The 22,168-nt window shown below is 38.2% G+C and overlaps 1 protein-coding gene across 1 annotated transcript; it reads left to right on the plus strand.

Moving 5' to 3' along the window:
- The first annotated feature begins 755 nt into the window (after positions 1 to 755).
- LOC136256040 (beta-1,3-N-acetylglucosaminyltransferase radical fringe-like) lies at positions 756 to 21,657 on the plus strand. Its single transcript, XM_066048959.1, has 11 exons — positions 756 to 1,126; positions 3,637 to 3,697; positions 5,543 to 5,585; positions 5,641 to 5,718; positions 9,268 to 9,409; positions 9,458 to 9,505; positions 9,554 to 9,642; positions 9,698 to 9,771; positions 12,194 to 12,282; positions 13,006 to 13,112; positions 21,455 to 21,657. Exons 1-11 carry the CDS (start codon positions 794 to 796, stop codon positions 21,507 to 21,509), a joined length of 1,119 nt encoding a protein of 372 aa, XP_065905031.1. The 5' UTR covers positions 756 to 793; the 3' UTR covers positions 21,510 to 21,657.
- Positions 21,658 to 22,168: the final 511 nt, after the last annotated feature.

Raw genomic sequence — 22,168 nt, forward strand, 5'->3', positions numbered from 1 at the left:
CACCATCTAGAACAAGCATATAAACTATCAAACTTCCCTTCAAGTATTGCACTCTAGAAAGCTTTACCAACAGACATTGCTCAGACATTGCTCAGGCACCCAACCTTGAGTCTTTCAAAGATAGATTGGAACATCATTTTACAATCGCTACCTAATTAAGAACGATTATTAAATTATAATATGTACATTGTACTCTTACTGAGTCTGTACATTACAGATAAATAATAAAATACCTGAGTCCATGGCCAGTAGTCCAGTCCACCAGTCCAGTCCAGTGATTGCATACAACCATATGCAAAGGTATCACCACAAGTTCACCTTTCTTGCTAATTTGAGAAGTGATAGGTGTTGAACATAATGAAGTCTTTGTAGTAAATTATGTTCTATTTATGAGGTACGTACAGTGTTAGCTAATACTGTACTTATGTCAACAGTTTGGTGACTTGTACACCTCCCCAGGCTGTTAACATTCTGTGTGCCCTTAATCACTTCAGCAAGTTACACTTTCATTTTGAAAGAAGGGTTGACTAGATGTGCTATTACGCTGCATCTACTGCTTTTCTCACGATCAGCTGAGTATGGCTACAGAAAAGTATACAAAAATATCACATATGAGACAGCTCAGGCTCTCCCCAGTCCCCAACATGCTTCAGCATTTGTCTAGTTATTACATAGCAACACGCATAGTCTGGCGGCGCTCGCCTCTTAGGAAGAGGGGCGAGCGCCGCCAGAGACCAGGCGAAAAATAGAGACCCACAATCATAATACACAACATTGCTGAGTTGTAGTCAATATGCAGTGGTATGGACGGAGAACTATCGCTTATGTATTACTTGGATGTACAGTGTTCATGTCGCTTATAGTCTACCACTTACACTACGGACGCTTGGTTCAGATGAGTTCAGGGTCGTCGATGACCAGTAGTCGACCCGTCAATCGTAGCTCTAGTTTCATAAGTCAAAGCCGAGATAAAAGCAGTGATTATAAGACTCTCTTACAGACGGATAGACCAGTGGAGCCACCTAACGATGTTGGTGTTTATTTCTCGGTTAAAACAACGAAAAGAAACTACGAGGAAAGATTGGCTCTACTGATGATGACTTGGTTTAAAGTGGTAGAAAATAAGGTCAGTAGTACAGTGAGGTGACTTAGCATCAAATTAAAAGTTGTAAGGTTGTTTTGTTGAAGGGGTGGGTGCCACTCCCATTATGCTGATTATTATTTTTAATTGTATGCCCAAATTCCTGAATGCTCAGTCTACTCCTATGATAAAATCAACCACTATTTTTAATTGTATGCCCAAATTCCTGAATGCTCAGTCTACTCCTATGATAAAATCAACCTCTATTTTTAATTGTATGCCCAAATTCCTGAATGCTCAGTCTACTCCTATGATAAAATCAACTACCCCCAGGCCATAGTGTTATCAGCCATGCCTTACATCATCAGTTGCATTTTGGAAGTACGTAGTTACACTTGGAGACTTTAACAATTTTCTAATCACTTGTGCGTGCGAAGGCGTGGTCTGGCAAAAACCGGAAAAAAGTTGCTACAGCTTCAAGCCTCACGATAGTTTACGAGAAAAGTGAGGGGAAAAGTATCGAACGTTCTATTTCAAAAACCTTCCCTAGGTGGCCATGCAGCAAATGTGTTATATACTTTTGCCCAGTAACTTACTTTGTACCAGCGCTGCTCTGTTTTTTAGCACGATTCCTTTGTATTAGCATTAAAAATTTATCGTAGGCATAGAATGCATACGTTGCATTATTTTGGTGATGTAATATAGTGCCACGCCTTGGTGCGCGCATGGTCTATATGGTAGTCTTGCAGCTTCGCATAAAGTATAATGGTCTGGTGGACTTGTGTTTTAGAAGCCTTTTAACATTACCTAGTAATTGTCTCATGTTTTAAAGAAGCCTTTCAACATAATCCTTATCACTTGAAGAAACCTTTAATCTCCATACTTGTATGGTGCCCATGATGAAAACTACTCAAAGGCGTAGCAAGCACCTCATTGGGGGGGAGGGGGGAGACAATTGTAAGGATAAAATAAAAACTGAGCATGCTAAACTGGGGGGCAAATGAAAGTTAAATGCATTCTGGCTATGAAACTTGCTGCACAGCTTATGTATGCTATGTTCACCAGATCTTTACTTTATGCAAAGGCTTGGGCACCACCAGGATATATACCACTTTAGTATGGGCATTAAATGGTGCTTTTTGGGATTAAACTCGTGTATTCACCGGGTACTATCTAGATATTATCCTGGGAACATGGTTTGCTCATAGCTTTGATGCCCAACCAGTTCAAAATATGTGAAACACTTTGACTCATTTTATTGAGCGACACAGCGTGTTTTATTGTGGGTTTTAGTTTACACTTTAGGCAAGGCTCAGAGTAGTTGTTAAGTTTAGATTATTTTACAGTAACTAAACTATATTCTAAGACGAATGATCTGTAAAACGATCGCTTGGGCAATGCGTGGATGCATATTTCTATCCACTACATGGAGGGGAGTGTCAGCCATTGAGCAGACCATGAAACAAGAAGAATATGACAACTAGGTGAGTAGCTTATAGTCCTAAGTACTTAACTTAATGTATTCACTTAACTTACTTACTGTCACAGTAACGAAGGTTTAAGAAACCATAGATACTTTACACCCCAAAAACCAATCCCACAAGCGATAGTTCATTTGCCCACACCATTGAAACCACAATCAATCATCAAATGCTAGTGTATAAAACAAACGGGGTAATTGAGTGCTCTGTAGTTCTTTCTCCTATCAGGTGATGTGCCCCAAGTGATATATATCATCAATACCACGGCTGCGTCGGGATTTTGCTGATATATACGCCCGGACTCCATGAAGCCCTTTGAGTTTGGGTGTACACATCAGCACAATCCTGATGCGGCTGTGGTATAACTATTACATATACAGAGGAAACTCTAAAGTGGTCTGACTGTGCAAGATTTTTGCAATTTAGATACATACTTTAGTTGCTCACTGCCGTAACATGTTTATAATGCATCATGCATACATGTTGTGTGAATACTTTTTAGGACGGTATTCTGCAACATTATCACATATGGTTTGCATAATTTGTAATTCATCATTACTGCTGCAGCATGTGTAATGCATCAACAAGCATTTGGACCACTATTCAATGGACTGACATGGACCAAGATGTCAGTCAATTAAGCACATGCACACCAATTTGATAAATGAATTAAGAGCTTTCATTAGTTGATCATAATGGAGACCACTCAAATATTGTACACATAGAAAGTTTATACTTTCCTTGCGATCCCTTTTTATATTCTAATATCAATATTTTGGCATTTCTGTATTAGTTGAATGCAAATCACAGCTTCTATAATTCACTGCTTGAAACATGCAGCAAGTAAAGGGAAAACTAAACCTGAGCTTTACTAGAATTTACATGAGCACTGTTGTATTTGTTGTGTGAATGTGTTATTTTGAAGCCATTTTGTTTTCTGACTACACATGAATTCTTGAGTACACCATTCTAATATTGATAAGTACAGTACGTGCAACATAATTATTATGTCTTTTATTCTGTAACAATAATTTGTTAAGCCATATCATTAATATATCTAAACACACACTTTAGGTAACAGTAATCAGTGATGGCTCTGACAATAACACTTTTGTTAATAAAGCAAGAAAGGAAGGTGAGAGCAAAACTATTTATAGTCATCTCTATATCTATTGGTTTAACAAAATTGTTGTAGTTATTATCGTACATATGAAACTTGATTGAGTGTGTGACCCTCTAAGAGAAACCTGGCTATACTCATTTTTTCAAATTTGTTTTTTAAACAACTTCTTTAGGAAGAGCAATAGAACGGTTAAAGTATCAGCCTTATTATCTGTTGATTATTCTTGGAGCTAGAGCAAAAATGGAAAGAACAGAGTAAACAGTCAAGTTATTCGGCAAATGTATTGAAGAGCTACGGACCCTTGTTTAAGTGACTATTTGACATAAGTACGATGTACAGCAGTGTACGGAGTCTGGACTTTTATTATATATGTATGTCTTCACCATGAACTGGAAAATTCACTAAAAGCACAGAGATTCAAAGTTTTTTTCCCAGTTAAAGTGGTAACAACAAATTCGCAGAGCTGCACAAGACAACTACAGTAACCCTTGGCGCCCCGAGGGTTAATAACAACAAAGTTACATTCTACTCCAACTTATAAACACCTCACTCACTTGCCCAGAAAAAATATACAATAGATTCCATAGCTAATATCATGGTACGTATGTATATGATTTGAGTACTGTTTTATTGTATACTGAATTTATCAAATGTTTGTAAATATTCTACAGCACGCATTTATTATGAAAACAGGGCAATCCAAACTAGTTAGTTTTTACTTAGTGGGTCACGTAAACCTGATATGGTATGAGTCAAAAGTATTGTATATATTGTAACCTTTTGTGTTATACATATTCACGAAATTGGTACAGTATATCGATTCATAATAATAACAATAAGCATCATAGCATCATTGTAATTGTGAATTTTATACCAATTACGATTATGTTTCATCTGATAAACATTATAAAACAGTGCAGTACTACTTAGAATCAAATTTCCAAATAGCTAAATGTATACATCATACTGTAAAGAAGCCACCAGTTGTATTTTAGGTAAGTGCCCCACTCCTGGTGAGTATTGTACATACTGTACATTAAGGATTATGTGAGATTTGCCCTGATTTTGGCATTGAGCCTGCTCTCCAGCTCCTGGATAGTAAGCCTCTTCAGTTTGCCACTGCTAATTGGGAGGATTGCACACAACTTGACATGGCAGCCCAGGACATTTGAGTTCCAAATATGTGTGCGTTTTTTTGACATTAAGGTGTTCAACCCATTTGCAAGCTCCTATTCGCTTTTTCCTTTGTTGTGGTGCTATCTATGTTGAATAAGAAAAAAGGCATGCTTACCATGAGAGGTTGAAATGACATGCTTCTCTCCTAAGGGTTTTGTTGCTTGTGGCATGGGTCCATCTGCTACCAGTGTACAAGAAGCTGGCTTCCATGTTGGCTGACAAATGGGATGTGAATTATAGTCATTTTCTGTTTTTTGGTTGAGATGTAAGCTTTGCTTCTCTCTGTTTAGGTCAGTCATCATGTGTTTGAGGGGACATTGCTCTTCTGTGCATCGTCACGTAATGGCTAGCATTGATCTGGCCTATTCTGAAGGCAGGCTTAATGCTGATGCCATAGATTAGCCTTGTTTTGCAGTTGCTGGTGTTGCCCAGCTGTCTAGCACTTGACAGCCAGTGCTTGGGCTCTTCCTTCTAAATATGACACCAGTGAGCCAATTCATTCTCCCCCTCTGGTTTCATACCAGTACCTTATCCCTCTCCACAAATGTCACCGATGACTGTGCATGGTTGAATTTTTGGTTATAATGAGCTTGAGTAGCAGTTTGGTTTAGCTAGTTTGGCCTTAGACTAGAAGGTACTATTAAAATTAGACAGACCATTTACTCTTAAACTTTGATGCAGGACTTGAATTTTTCATCAGTGATTGTTCGGAAGATCACAGCATGTAAGACATGTATGCCTTTGTCACTACACTTCAAAACTTTTGAATGTAACTGTAGGAATGGGTTGTGCTGTAAATTGGGTGAGGAGTTTGCAGCTTACTACAGGGCTAGAGAAAAGCACCAAAATGATGAGAGGTATGTGTAATAATTTGTCATAAACGTAATTGTGCATATCATATTATTTCATGCTAACACAATTAAAAATTATATGGTTCATGCAATGTAAAGCAGAGAAGCAAGATATGAATGATGGTAGCTATTACAACATAGCTATGTGGGAAAATACCTGCATTGGCGTGTTGCCCCCATATGTTCAATGCCAAAGTAGGAATTTTCCCACATAGCTATGCAGTATAGCCACCATCATTCATTTTTCTACTTTTGTTGTTGGAACCTACTTTCTATTTTACTAAGTTTGCTAACCGTTTGGCTATGTGTGTTATTAGAGTATCTCGATATCCCTGCTTGTCTTGAGTGAGTGGGTGTGGTTTACCATGTATAGAAATACTACAATTTATTGTGGCTATATCATTAGGAGGAGTGGTCATGGTGTGCTCTGATTGTTAAGAGTGTGGGGAGTATTCTGACATGCATAAGTGCAGCTACATCTACAGTCGCTTAAGCTCTTCAAATAGTTCTGTGGCATCTAAAAATGCTCCTCCATGAAAGTGTTGATGCAGAAAATTAACATGAAGAAGAAGATGATCATGTAATTGAAGGTGAAAGGAAAGGTGAAGTGAAGAAGGTAGACACTTGTCAGAACCAGGAAAGGCACTAGTCTGGCGCTGCCCGTCCCTTTGCCAAAAGTAAGGGTCTGGTGAAAATATACAAAATACCAAATCATTTCAAAAGGAATTCAATTAGGCAGAGCACGTAACTGCTTGTTATGTCAGATGATTCCCTTCAACTCAAACAAAAGCATTGCATTGCCAAGTGATTTCTGTGTGAACGTCATTGGCATGCATTAATTGACTACCGGTTGGTAGAAATGATTTAGTATCTGTATTTCATCAGACCCTTACTTTTTGCGAACGGGCAGGTGGTACCAGACTAGAAAGGCACATGCCACATCAGTAAGTTTGTTATTGTGGAATGAATTAAAGGGGTAGTTGGAAAAGGCGGATACAGTCGGATGCAGACGTGGACATGGACATGGACATTTTCAAAAAGCACTTTTGCATTTATATAATAGTTATTTTTCATACCTAATGCTGTTTTTACAGCAGTCTTCGCTTCCAGACCCAGGCGTTGATCTTGTCATAGCGCTTATCCATTTATAAGCGCACGTGCAAAGGACTAGACCAGCACTCCACAGAATGCCAAAGACCATATAGTGTTGTACACATGCTCTAAAGTCTAATACAGAGTTATATAGTTGTAGAGATTAGCTTGTATGCCCCATGCAACTTAGCTTAGCAGGCCAAATCCACAATCTTACTCCTTTTAGTATAAGGCACAGGCGCTTATACCGAGTGTTGAGGGTTTCAAGGACCTGGCCTATGAGATTAGGTTGGGACATGCTAGATTAATCTCTGTGACTGAATTAGATTTCTAGTGCACGTATACAACACTATATGTGACCAGATTTCACATAACAAGGCTTTCACACACACAAAATCAAACTTACATTTTTACCAGAAATGGATTGCTGGCCTAATACACTATCATATTCCACACTGTACTTCCTTCAGGACTGGCAAGTCTGGTTTCTGTGGCAGCTTTCTTCCAACCCTGTCAAAGCCACGAGTGGGAGATTGGTGCCATTGAATGGCCATGACTTTGTGATAATGGTGTGTAGTGAGCTGGGACTTCACAGAGAGCTCGCCAATAGTGTTCTCAGTCAATTTGGAGTGATTTGAGGGCCATGGAGGGCCATGGAGAGCCCAAACTTGGCCTCTGGATTCCAATCGTCTTCTTGCTTCATTTTATACCCCTATATTATGCCCACCTACCACCCCCCACCCTCCCACCCTATTACTGCCACCTGTGATATTATTACCCGCTCGAGAAAAGCTGCCCAAAACAGGGCTAATTTTGAGTATCAGAAATGTATACATCCACTCAGTGATAGCTAGTAAATAGATGCATACTTGGTGCAAATTGTGTTTGCACAGCTGTAGGCACTGGGAAGTTATTACACAATGATTACTTAAAATCACCATATCTCCTAACGAAGCTTTGTGCGTCGAAGCCGGGTTTTGTCAAATTCAGTCACATATGGTCTTTAGAGTGCTAGCCTATCCTTTGCACATGCGCTTATATATGGATAAGCGCTATGACAAGATCGACGCCTGGGTCTGGAAGCGAAGAGTGCTGTAAAAACAGCATTAGATATGAAAAATAAAATGTAATAGTGCTTTTTGAAAATGTTCGTGTCCGTGTCTGCGTCTGACCGTGTCCGTGTCTGCGTCTGACCGTATCCGCCTTTTCCAACTACCCGAACTAAAGGCCAAGTGCTGCTTTGTTTGGCCTCTAGCATTGCAACTGTGGTCAGGCAGGCATGCAGGTAGGCTGGCAGCAGGCAGACTGGTAGACCAAGATATTCAAATATTGGTGATTTTTAATTCACTGTACCCTGCTTTTAACAAACACTATACATCTAATTATTTCATGTGCAACCATGGTGATTTTCCAAAATTTGATCACATGTTATAGGGAGTTAATCAGCTATGTATTCCATGCTTAATTTTAAGCTATTTACACTTTTTGCAATTGAACATGTTTTGTAATTCGCCAGTTATTAGTATTATGTTGCTATGCAGTGGTAAGGAAGCATAGTAACTAAAACTGTCCATCAGGTTGATTGCACAAGTTCTGCCTCCAATTTGCCTTTATTTTGTACACATAAAAATTGGGACATGACCCTTTAAACTTGATAGGAATACACTATTTCTTATAGCTTAAAAGGTTGTTTTTCAGTTGTTTAACTCCTATAATGCCCAATGCTGGGACGGCCATCAACAAAATCTATAGAATGGGTACAGTATACCAAACTAGCAGATGGAAACCACCTTAGCTAGTGTACATTATTTTAATAGATGCATTTTACAGTAATCTTTTCTCACATGCTGGCTGTAGTCACATAGGCGAATAGTGTGTACAATCAAACATATACACACACACACACACACACACACACACATGCATACTCAGGAATGCATATGCATATGTGCACACACATTCAGGAAACCATATGGGCATTCATCCACAGCCAGCCTGCTGGCTTGTGCATGCTTTAGAATGTTTAAGATGTGTATAATATGTCTATTATGCCAGAATGATTTTGGGAATAATAGGCAGTGAAAATAATTTCAAAATACTTGGAACAGACTTGTATGCTTGCAGTAATGTAAAAATATTTTGAATGCACTTCTGCAAGGTAGAAAATACTGAGGTACTCTAAAAGAGCAATCACTTTAATAAAGCAGTCAACACTTTTTGATCCATAATTCTAATATAGCAGTCAGTAATATGAAAGTACCAACTACTATGCTAAGGTTTGGTACAGGGGGAAAAAGATGTTAGACTAAGATATTCTAAAATCATCTTTAGCAGCGTTCATCCCTGCGAATTCTCACTTTCTCTAATAGTAATTGATTTAGTTACCATTGTATGTATTGTTTGTGGCGTGCACTTTGTGCTTTTCTTGGCTTGTATCTCACTGCCATGAATTATATTCTGCAGGTACAAGTGGTTTTGCCATTTTGATGATGACATTTATGTGAACATGCCACGACTAAATCAACTATTACGACAATACGATCCTGATCAACCATACTATTTTGGCAAGTGGCATGAAAAAAACCATAATTGTCCTTACCTTCCAGTAAGAAAATTGTTATTTTACAATATTATTTAATTAAATGTGTTACAGCTTAATTTGATAGGTAAAACAGATGTTAGGATGAAAAAAGGAAATTATGTACGTTGTACGTATGTATATGAACAACGTAGTTAGTGTTTGTTGTAGACTCCGAAGCAGAAAGTTTACCAGTTTGCTACTGGCTCTTCTTTCTGCATCAGTAGTGCTCTGATGACAGAAGCTGAAAAGTATTTTAAGTAAGTGTACACATAATGGTAAAATGATCAAGTTAACTAATGTATTGTTCTCCAGTGGTAAAGGGGCATATGGTGTCTCTTGCAGTATCCCACAACGTAGTGATGATGTCACAGCTGGATTTATAATAGGTAAATCATAATAATGAAGGCTAACACACTACATACTTTGAGGTTATGTAAGTTTACAAAAATGATTTAGAAGTGCAGTGTGTGTGTATTTGTGTAATACCAATACCCATGTAGCTGTCCTAGGTGGCAGGGTAAATTCTGTCAGCTTCTACAATGTCATACTACTCACAGACTATAGGAGCAGACTATAGTTAACAGTTAGAGTTGGTCAGAATTGCTATAAAAGATTAGCACAATCAGTGATATCTGCAATGGCAAAGTCTGACATAATGTGTTTAAATAATGGCCATCTTAGTAGGGTAATTAAAATTAGGAGACTTTTGTTGCACAGAAATCAAAATGGATATTGTTTTGTAGTTTTACTGCAACATAATGAAAGTAAGAGGTAGTAAACACATTTTGGCAATGTGAACACCCTTGATTGATTTTATAAGCACTACTGTAGTAGAATGCTACAGTACATTGCCCGATACCTCCCTGTACAGAGTTCCCACACTATAGTACGTTCACGTTGAGCTGAATCCTCAAAAACATTTAATAACTCATGGATGCAATTACACATGATCTTGAAATTTGGCTCATTTGTAGTACTGCTTGATCCGCTAAAAATATTTTGAAATCTTTTTGTTCAGATGTTTGACATAATATTTACGGCCAATCAAAATTTTCACAATACATTTCCTATGGGGAAGCCATATAAGTACAGTGTCCATTACAGCCCTTTCCCGAACTTGTAATGGAGCCAAACTGTACATGTCTGTTGTTGACACCTTTGCTGTTACCAATAATCATCTGGTTGGCTGAAATGTTAACTCGGTTGAGAAAAAATCCACTTTTAATTTTTAGCTGTTTTTCAGGATTCAGCTCAACGTGAACATACTATAGCGCAGCCATTTGTTTTGTGACATCAAGAAAAGTAATCGCAACATCAGAAACGTCATTGCAGATATTGCTCATATAAATGCAGATGCTTACTCTTGGTTACATTATTAGATAGGGCTGCAAAGAAGGGGAGCACCTTCAAGATAATATAATTTGTGACCAGATTTTACAAAACCGATCCAAATTGCACATCAGGCAAAATCAAACTAACACCTCCAGTGGATAGCTACACTATATAATAGTACTACTAGTTTTTTTTTACCCTCAATACTACTCAAACTACTCAAGGGCTGGTGTTAACATTTCTGGGTGGTGTGGAGAGCTCGAAAGGCAGTTACTGGCCTTGTGAAGGGCCTGGCTTGGCAAGAATCAGTGGTTTACTGGAGGACGGCCTGATAATGGCCAAATGTGTTTTCTGTTGATATTGCTACATATCAGCCAGTAAGAAACCAGCACAGCCCTGTAATCTTGTGTCTGGACTTCATTTGTGGTCTTCCTCTATTTTGAAGTCTATCTCTTACCCACCCTCCCCCTTGTGAGCACTCGTGATACTACTTTGTTCGTCTAACTGCTCATTTGGCGGGAAACTCTACAAGTACTGGAGGTGGTAGATTGATGCATCTCTTGTGTAAATTTCATATGCATGCTTGCTATCCTTGACAACTTATGCTCACTTGAATCCTTAAAACCATTAATCTTGAAACTTCTGACGTGCGATTTGGATAGTTTTTCCAATATCCAGTCACATTTATTGGTTCAGACAGTGCTGTTTATTTCAATTGTGTTATGTGTATGCAACATATGTGCACTTATTAGAATTACATGTGTTATCATTGGCGCCACATGCCACAGCAGTGGGTTTGTGAGTATTGAAAGCTATTAATCTGCCTATCCAACTCCTGTCCCATCTGCCCATGCAACTCCCATCCTCCTGTTAGAATATTAACTATAGACTAACAATAATTATTAGTCTGATATTCAGGTATCTATGTACTTGTTTGCTCGCTGTTTTGCACACAAATATGAAATGAACAGCAGTACATTAGACATTTCACCTGTTAAGGAACAGACCAATACTGTATATGATACTTACAGTGATTTTAAGAGGATATTATTCTGTACATGTAATCCTAATGAAGAAAATGTTCATTATGTGTGCAGTTATAGAAATTCATAACACTATCATTGGCTATAAATTACTTAACAATGGTTTGAAATTTATAGTTAGCTGAAAGTATTCAGATAAGTGAATGTTCAGATCATGAAGTCTGTTGGTTTATATACAGAGCTTTGTTTAATTTACTCTAATAGAACAGTCATAATTTACTCTAACAGAGTGCACACTAATGACAAATTAATATACTAAATGTAGGAGTATAGAGGGGTCTGTACCCCTGACCCTGCTCTCACTGCCAAATTTTGAACCCTCCACCTGAACATTACATTAGAGCTTTTGTTGAATCATGATTTATGTATAGTTACAACTTAGCTAAAGGTGTACATATGTATTTACTAGTCATTGTGTATATACTTTGTGTAGGCATTCTTCTGGGGCACAACCTTACAAGCGTGGCTGATTTCAATTCTCAATTTGATAAACTGAGCACTTTAGAAGATACATTGCATTCAGTAGGTTATTATATCTATAACAAAAACAGCCAAGCTATTAAAAACAGTGCAGTCTTCAAAATGTACGCACATAACCAAATTTACTCTCACGTTACTACACACACACACACACACACACACACACACACACACACACACACACACAAGCAAAAACAAAAGCAAAGCCTCTGGTAGTCATGCTAACACGGCTATTGCCGCCCAGTGAACCAGCACTGGGATGCCTGTGCACCACTCAGGCGCTCTAGTCTTGTGCAGGCAAATCCTCCTGGAGCAGGGCTAGTAACCCACAGGAGGACTGTCCAGGTCTAACGGAGAGAGGTTACGGAACCCAAAGTTCCACAACGACCTCAACACAGCTAAGCGAGACAAGGACAGTTGGGAATTTGCTTCCCCAGTTAACACGAGGTACCCATTGATGTTACAACTGGGTGGGCTGCTTCCCCAGTTGACACCAGGCCACCAGGTCCCCATTTAACAGCTGGGTAGACTGGAGCAATGTGAGTAAAGTTTCTTGCTCAATGAAACAACAACAACACCAAAGTGACCTAACTGAGAATTGAACCCAGGACCTCTTGATTACTAGGCCGATGTCCACACCCACACCCACACCACACACACACACACACACACACACACACACACACACACACACACACACACACACACACACACACACACACACACACACACACACACACACGTATTATATATTAAATTCCACAGATCACAATTAGTTACACTACGAAACAAGTGAAACAAAAGAGTGGTACAGTGAAAACCATTGTTCCTCTTGTTCCTGTTGATCCAATATTTGATAATGATCCCACAAGGTAAACTGCATGTTATGGATTAGTACTAAGATGTGTTGTTCTATTTTGGTTATGTAGTTAGCTTCATAGTAGCCTACATTATATGTTTTCAGTTTTAAAATATATTTGATAGTTGTGGTGGAATGAATTTGCTGCTATAATTTGAAGGTAAAAGAGCAGCATTCCCGCAAGGTGGCCAAAAACTTGCAGTGTAATATCTATTCTGGAGCATAAATATAAATGCATAACAGTGACAGTTTGCTGACTGCTAGTTCACATATTGATGCACACAACTCATAGCCGATAGCTCTTTGTTGCTGAAATGCCAATAGTCATTCAGTAGTGGTTCAAATTGTCTTGTGCAACGAATATGATCTTGACCACTTGTTATACTACATGGCTATAGTGTTAATTATTAGTTATGATGTATGCTGCCTTCCATCATAAAGAATAAGTTGATGTTCTGAATTGAATAGGAGAGCCCGTATAGTTGCTGTTTCCATCATGAAATACATTAGTCAAGGATCTTTTCATGTGTCTCCTATAAAATAACAAGTTAATATGTTATAGTTAAAACACCTCAGCACATGCATATGGAAAGCACAACATGGGGGGCTTATACAGCATGAGTAGAAGCTACAGTTTCTTTTTGGTTTTTTTCTTGGGAAAGGGTATTGGGTATATATTTTCTTCATTTTTTGTATACTTTTGTCAACTTTTTGTCATGCCTGCATGGTAAATCACTATGGGAAAAACATAAAAAGTGGTTTTTTGGTTTTAAAATTTCACGGTGGCAGCTACATATTTACGAGGGGAAAAAACAAACTGGTGTAAATCAATAAGTCCAGAGCACAAACTAAGGCCCTTAACCACTGAAGCTAATGACTTCCATAATTATAATCATTGTTGTTCCTGTTGATAAGAATAAATCCAGTAAAAAACAAGCCCCAAGCGCTGGCTTTGAGTATTTAAAATACAAATGATACAAAATCCATGCAGCAGTAAAATCCATTAAAAGCCTGGTGGAAAAGTTGCAAAAATCAAAGGTAGTGGCTAAGAAATGGCTGCAATGTTGTTAATGCTAGTCACTTTCTATAATGGCAAGGGGTGCATTGTTAAAATTGTATATCATTACAGCCATTTCTTTTGATTTCACTTCCAGGCTTTTGAAGGCTGCAAAACCAATACTTTAATTTGTGAAAGAACTAACTCCAGTGTGAAAGATATAATACCGTATAATAAAAAAAATTGGCAATAAAAAAGATACTATTGTATTGTTGATGAAAACAACTTTGGCAAATGGGGCTTCACCAGAATTTATTTTAGCTACCACGTACTGTACCGCTTGAATGCAACATTGCTACACATGAGTGTAAGTGATTAAACAAACAACTTGCCAATAATTATATTTTTAAAAACTTGTCAATTAAGAGGCTTGGCAGCCATTTCGATCAGAGTATATATCCATCGCATTGAGGGATGATGACTCATGATAGAAACAGCTGCCACACCCCTTAATTAGCAAGTCTTTTGATCACTTGCACGAAGCGACTTTGCATTCGAGTGGTAGCTACTGTACAAGTGTAAGCACTGTTCACTGGTTCTTGTACTGTTTGTGAACTCTAACCTCACGACAATGGAAGGTAATGCTTGGAAATACTCATGATACCTGTCACAAATCACGATACTTCGATACCCACCCTTGGTCTATTAGAGAAGTTTCTTGACTGCTCTATTAGAGTATTTGAACCAAGTGGCTTATGTAAAGTCTCGCTGAAGGTTTAACAGCTATAGTTAAATGCATTTGCATGCTTACTGCTGAAATATATGTGGCTAGACAAAAAGAAAAAAAATCATTCACTTTTTGATAAAAGCATCAAACTTGGTACAATATTTGCTAGAATCATACTATTTCATATTAGATATGATACATTAAAATTACCAATCATATCACGCTCAAAGAACCTGACAAATAAAATCCATGGAAAATGTATTGTGGAAACCAAAAAGTGCTCAGTAGTAAATATACTGAATCTTTACATCTACATAGACAAGCAAGGAGATGGTCATATCCAAGGGAGGTGTCCATCCTGGCCATTGGCTTGCAATGTTAAGAAGCACGGAGGGTCAAGGTATGAAGCCATAGATTTATAATTGGTTATTTCTATTACATTGAACCTGTACCTTTTACTCTGAAATATTGGCTCCATTGGAAGTATTTAAAAGCAGTTTATTTTGCCACATTTTGAAAGATTTTCTGATTGTACCTGTAAATTTGAAGTACTTTCTTGCTATTTCAACAAAAGATTTTGAATGCACTTAATTGTATTTTTCCTGACCTGCTAGAAATGGGCTAGTTTAAAAGCTTCCAAACATGTCCTAAGGCAATGATGTTGACATGGCATTGTATTTCAAATGATGTAGTATACTTCTACAGAAGTGTGGTGATTTTATCACAAAGTGAACAAGTTCATCAAAATTTGTTGTGTAGCTGTTCTGCTAATAGTGGTATCTAATCCAAAACAGTCAAGCTGTAAAAAAAGAGTGTGGGCTATGGGGAAAAAAAATGTGAAATCCAAGGTGGTGGCCAAGAAATGGATGTGATGGTATGTTAATGGTAAAAATTTTAATAACAACAATTCAAGTAAATTTTGATGCCGTTTGGTCTAGACACAAAATTCACCTGAATTGTCATTATTAACATTTTTACCATTAACCTACCATCACAGCCATTTCTTGGCCGCCACCTTGGATTTCACATCCTTTTTCACCATAGCCTTTTTGAGGGCCGCACTCTTTTTTTTACAGCTTGGCGGTTTTGGATTAGACTTCACTTCTTTCTGTGTTTGTATACCACAAAGCTGGCCTATGGCCGGTTTTGGGGCTTTTTTAGCCAATTTTTTTTCTTTACCACAGGAAGAAGAAAAGATGAAGCAGATGTTTATTACTTTAAATATTTCTAATTTTATCATTAAATGTACAAATTATATATAATACATATGTTTATTACAGAACTCTCTACATGGTAGTTTCTTTGTAACTGAACACTCTACAAGGTGACGTCTTCCAGCTGATCTCTCTACAGGGTGTGAGTTGTTTGTAGCTGAACTATCTACAAGGTAACTTCTTCTAGCTGATCTCTCTACAGGGTGATTTGTTTGTAGCTGAATTCTGTACAGGTGATTTGTTTGCAGCTGAGCTCTTTACAGAATGGTTTCTTTGTAGCTGAACCCTCTACAAGGTAATTTCTTCTATCTGATCTTTCTACAGGGTGATGTGTTTGTAGCTAAATTCTCTACAGGGTGCTTTGTTTGCAGCTGAACTATCTACATGGTGATTTCTTTGTAGCTGAACTCTCTACAAGGTGGCTTCTTGTAGCTGAACTCTCTACAGGATGATCTTTTCGTAGCTGAACTCTCTACAGGTGATTTGTTTGCAGCTGAACTCTCTACAGAGTGATTTGTTTGCAGCTGAACTCTCACAAGATAACTTCTTTTAGGTGATGTCTCTACAGGGTCACTTGTTTGTAGTTGAATTCTCTACATGATGGTTTCTTTGTAGCTGAACTCCCACATGGTGGTTTCTTTGTAACTGAACTCTCTACAAGGTGATTTCTTCTAACTTATCTTTCTGCAGGGTGATTTGTTTGTAGCTGAACTCTCTATAAGGTAACTTCTTCTAGCTGATCTCTCTACAGGGTGAATTGTTTGTAGCTGAACTCTCTACAGGGTGATTTGTTTCTAGCTGATCTCTATACAGGTTACCTGTTTCTAGCTAATCTCTTGAATTCTCTTGGGTGACTGCTCTATTAGGATGACTGCTCTATTAGAGTATCTCGATCTCGCACCTGCTACACCAAGTTGGATTTCATATTCTACACCATTGAAGAGAGAAAGGCGATTACTCCATCTGTACAGCGATTTCCAAAGCATTACCTCAAGTGATTTTTCTGGTGGGCCTTGCAAGTAGTCGTTTTTTATTAGCTAATCTCGATTACATCATTGTTACACACTGTTGGTTTTTCCATTGTATCTTCCTGGGATTTCTTTCAAACCACAAAAGATTTGAGGTTCAATAGTTAACCTATTCACCCACTGATTTTCAGCTTCTTCCCATAGGCGGTTTATCCTGTAGGCATGACAACATGTTGGTGTTATTTTTCATGAATAATCACTGATAACTCTTGCCTGTTTATCGTATTCAAGCCAAAGTTGGTACCAAGATGCGCCTTTATACCCCCCCTCCCCCCTTCTGTGTGCCAAATTTCAAGACAATCGGATATGGCATTCGTGTTTTATGGTAGTTTTTGTAAGTGTGCAAACAGAGGAAGAAAAATAAGATCTCAAACAACTTACTGTGCAATGTAAATTTCTGGATTCTGCCAGATTAGAGACCAGCTGTAAAACATGGAATAAGGTATTGACTGGTTTTCATCCTGGGAAACTTTCCTTCTTGTTAAGAGCTTCTTCTGACACATTGCCCACAGCAGTCAACTTGTGTTGTTGGCGTATCCAATGTGGTGCCAAGTGTACATTGTGTGATTCCAACCATCCAACAACAACACACATTTTGGGTGGTTGTCCAGTCGCTCTATTGCAACAACGGTACACCTATAGACATAATAAAGTTTTACATATTCTGGCATCCAAGCTAACAACCCTCTTAACTGACTGTCATGATGTCAAGGTCCACGCTGACCTACAGGGATTTCGCTCTAATGATTCTCCACCTGAAACCATTCCTTCATCTGTCTTAGTCACCCCCTATAGACCTGATGCTGTTATCTACAATGCTCATTCCTCATTGATGGGTACTGTAGAACTCACATGTCCACTTGACTCAGTTCAGCACATCGAATCAGCCTGTGACCACAAACAGTTTAAACCAGAATATCAGCAACTTTTGGCTGAGCTGGATCATTTGAATATTTCTACCTGCTATAGAACTGTAGAAGTCAGTGTTTTGGGTCACTTTCAACCTAAGTCTATTCATGCAATCAAGGATGTAACTTGTTTCACCCAGCAAGTATTCTCTTTGTATAAAACTAGTATTAGAGGACTTTTGAATGAGATGGCCAGAGCCTCAATATCTGCTTCTCAGCAGATATTCTTTGGTCGAAGCTCTAAGGAATGGACTGTCAACCCGGACTGCCTTTAAATTTACTGTGGAACCTGTGTTACGGTCACCTGGATTAAGCTGTCACCTTTTTATAACGGCCACGGTCACGAGGTCCCAAATATTTTCCCATACAAATGTATGTATTGTGGTCTGCATTAAGCGGTTACCTGTCTAACGCGTATAACGGCCAACCAAGAATTCGCCTATGAATCACTGTGTACATAACTTCATCCTTCATATAGCGGTCGCTTCCTTTTATGGTGACTTGTTAAGCCAATAGTCTGACACCACGGCACCGTTTCAATGAATGATCACACTTCCTGCCTTTCAATAAGTGCTATACAAACTATCAGGCTTCATTGCTTAAACGTATTCAATAGCTATAACCAACATTCATAAAAAGCTCACCTTGCCCTTTCTGTGTAAAGGATCTATGATAAAATTATTACTGTATTGCGGTTGGCGCAAGCCTCTTAATAATAATTACTCATTTATTACGGTCATAGCCACTAAAATGCTGCAGACCACCTTATACAGGTTTTCTCTATAACAGCCACCTGTATATAAAGGCCAGACATATCTGGTCCCAAGGTGACCATTATAGACAGGTTCCACTGTACTAAATCTGTTTTGTAATTAATTTTTCTGTATGTGTGTGTATAAATAGTCTTTCTTTTCCTTGCCATGCACGCGTGCTGACCCAATTACCGGTCAGTTGTGTGGTCGCATGTTGTCCGAGGATCCACTTGCTTTTATTTTGTATACACCTTGTTCATCATAATTAATTTTGATGGTTAATCAAAAAAATAAAATTAAAAAAAAACAAGAAATTAAGGGTGCTCGCTGATATTCGAAGCCGTTTAAGTGCCAGCCCAGAAACCACATGCGGCTATTGCATCATAATTGGCATTACTACGCATACTAGTATCGGTGTTAAGTGGACATGTTTTGCGCCAGAGAACACGAGGAAGAATAGCATGTTTTTTCGCTTCAGAATCGTCACTGAAGTGTTAGCAAATGATTGTCTGATGGATCAACAGTTACACTAACATGAATTAATTTAAAAGTAAGTGTTATTTAAGGCAACAAGTGTGAACGCACTTTTCGCTTGTAGGCAATATGCGTTTGTGCCTTGTTTTCTCAAGTGACAGGGTATGCTGGTAGTTAGTATTGTAATTGTAAGCTGCTTATGTAGGGGACAATGTTACCAGCTGGAATCACAAGGCGTTACAAGCTGCTGATGATGGCGTGCCTAGTGTAACCTATCCAAGAGCGACTTGGAGACTCCAGGCAGAGCAAGAAGCTGTTCCTGTGTGTGAAGAAGAGAAAACAGAGCTTTTGTGTTTAGAACAGCATTTATGACATGTTATTTTGAAAAGTTGGTGATTGCGGTCAATAGGAATTTGTGTAGTTATTGTATCAATAATGATGGGCGCACGCAATCTTTGCACATGTTTGCTAAAAATAAAACTAGTTTTTGAGTGATAGCCGTGAAGGCTTCAAATTTTGTAGGGAGATTTGCTGATAACTTCTCCAGAGGTCTATGTTTAGATTTTGTCCGTAGCATTATGGCTTCATGAGTTACGGCACCGAGAACATGAGGTTTTGAATGGTGTAGCACACTTTTAGTACTAACTTAAGTTCTATGTACGCTGTGTACTAATACTAAACATAGAGTTGTGAGTTATAAGCTGAAGTTTGTTCGATGTGGTTTCCAGTGCGCTACTGTGAAAAATGGAGGACTAGTTTTGATTTAAGCGCTTCATAAAGAACTACGCGTTGTTATAAAATGGTATAGGCTAGAAGAATTCTGTTTGGTTTGTGTTGAAGAGAAAGAGAAGCACTTCCAACGCAAGTAGCATATGGATTCATTTTATACATTATGTGAGTATAAGCAACAATACAAAAATTGCATGTTGTATGGCTTCAAATAACCGCAAGCACCCTTAAGCCAATTTTTGAAGTCGCATATCTCTGGAACGCTTGAAGCGATTTTGCTCAAATTTGGTATGTGGAGTACTGAAGTTGGCGGGCGTGTCCACAGCAAAAATCGTCTTGTTTCATCAAGGCAGCACAGAGCTACGGAGGTGCGAAAATTGCATTTTTGTTCTTCCTGTCAATATACTCACGGGTGTTGCGCGCCGGCTTCTAGGGCCACACGATACACTACCGTGTGTCTTAATATAGAGTTTTTGTTGTGATAATTGTCAACATGGCAATGATGTATATAGCTGCTACATGTATTTTTATCTAGTTACACCTCACTGCTACTGACCGAATTTAAAGTGGAGTTTTAACCCTTAAACCTGCACATAATTTTTAGCAACAATGCACTGAAAACGTATACATCAATAAATCAGCTTTTATGCATGGCCTCAAACAGAACACTGTAGCTGTAGAACCAATAATATCACTATGGCTACACAATGTGCACTGTTTTATTCATGATGCAATAAGGAATATGATACCTAGGAATTTACCCTTTGATTAAAGTATGAGGCCAAGACTTGCCATGTACGCAATTAAAATATGTATGTCATTACATATCTTTAGAAAATTATCATAATTCTATCCAGTTCACTGTATCGAGCTGAAATATACACTAGTAGCAGCTTCGTCATTCATTGAAGAATCACAGCATAAAGCTCACATGAGTCACACATTTATTAAATTGGCTACCAGACCATGTGTTCATGAGGTAGGGAAATAAAGACGTCAATATTCAGCACATTAGAACAAGCGAGTAACTGTTGTTGCAACCGCTGTTTATCGCTGTCTAAGTAGCCTAATGAATATACCTTCCTGTGATAGGTGGTTTTGGACAAATGTAACTTCATACACTGCTGGTTTAGAGGCCATCATGCATTCATCCATTAGTAATAATAATTGTGAGCTTTATTAAAAAAAAACCTGGCATATGCTGGTTTAAGGGTTAACCAAAGCTACAGAATCCATCACTAAGTAATTATTAGCTCTAATAGAACAGTCACTACATATAACACAATTGAGAATCCTCCATAGTTGCTGAGTATGACAACTAATATCTGCAGCACTATCCCTTTGCATGGGCACAGTTTTGTAAATGAAATGCACACGGTGTTGTGTATTTTAGGTTCATATAGCTAGCTGAACTACTCATGGCTATTATTATACAACTCTTGATAAATGTAGAGAAAACTGAAGAAAAAGCTGTTCCTCTATTTGAGTCACTTGTGTTATTATTTGGTATATGTGTGTGCCTGCAGGTTTATGTCATATCACTGTCTACTCTACCCCGATGTGTCATGGTGTAAAAGATAATTGGAGTATGTATCCGTGCCCTCAATTACACTACATATCTTCAGTTGCCACAATGAAACTTTAGATAAAATACACCATATAAAAACTTATAGTATTGTAATCTTTTTATTGCATTTACTTAATACTTAAATAAAATGCATTGAATTTACCCATACAAAATCCATGATGAATAGGGGCTCAGTCTTCACACATATAATCAAACGTTTGTGATGTCGTATTTGACCTACACCTTGTCCAGATGATTGATGAACCTACGCATACTGCTAGATACATCCTTGATCTAATCTTAACCAATTTCCTGATAATATATCAAACTTAAGAATCCACTGAGAACCGCCTTTATCTATCCCATCTAACTACTTTGTCATAACTTTTGACTTTCATTCATCACCAATCAGTGATCAGGTCAGTGACCACAAGGCTACACCAATCTTAAACTTTTCTGGAGGAAATTATGAGGATCTGTGCCACTTTTTATACAACTCTGATTTTACACCTTGTTTTATGTCCGAGTACATCGAATTTGTATGGTTGTACTTTAGTAACATTATCAGAGATGCTTAACCACGCTTTGTTCCTTCAACTGTTTTCCAATCCAGTAGTCAGCCCATGTGGTTTAATTATGATATTATAGACATCATATCAACTGTCTACGTACA

Source organism: Dysidea avara, chromosome 5 (genome assembly GCF_963678975.1).
Source record: "Dysidea avara chromosome 5, odDysAvar1.4, whole genome shotgun sequence".
NCBI classification, from domain to species: domain Eukaryota; kingdom Metazoa; phylum Porifera; class Demospongiae; order Dictyoceratida; family Dysideidae; genus Dysidea; species Dysidea avara.

Bases quoted from the DNA above. Each gene is read 5' to 3' on its own strand.
- LOC136256040 (XM_066048959.1), top strand. From the start codon at position 794: ATGCAGTGGTATGGACGGAGAACTATCGCTTATGTATTACTTGGATGT. The intron at 3,698-5,542 runs GTGAGAGCAAAA...ACTTTGATGCAG, and splicing joins TAATAAAGCAAGAAAGGAAG to GACTTGAATTTTTCATCAGT. The intron at 9,772-12,193 runs GTAAATCATAAT...TACTTTGTGTAG, and splicing joins CACAGCTGGATTTATAATAG to GCATTCTTCTGGGGCACAAC.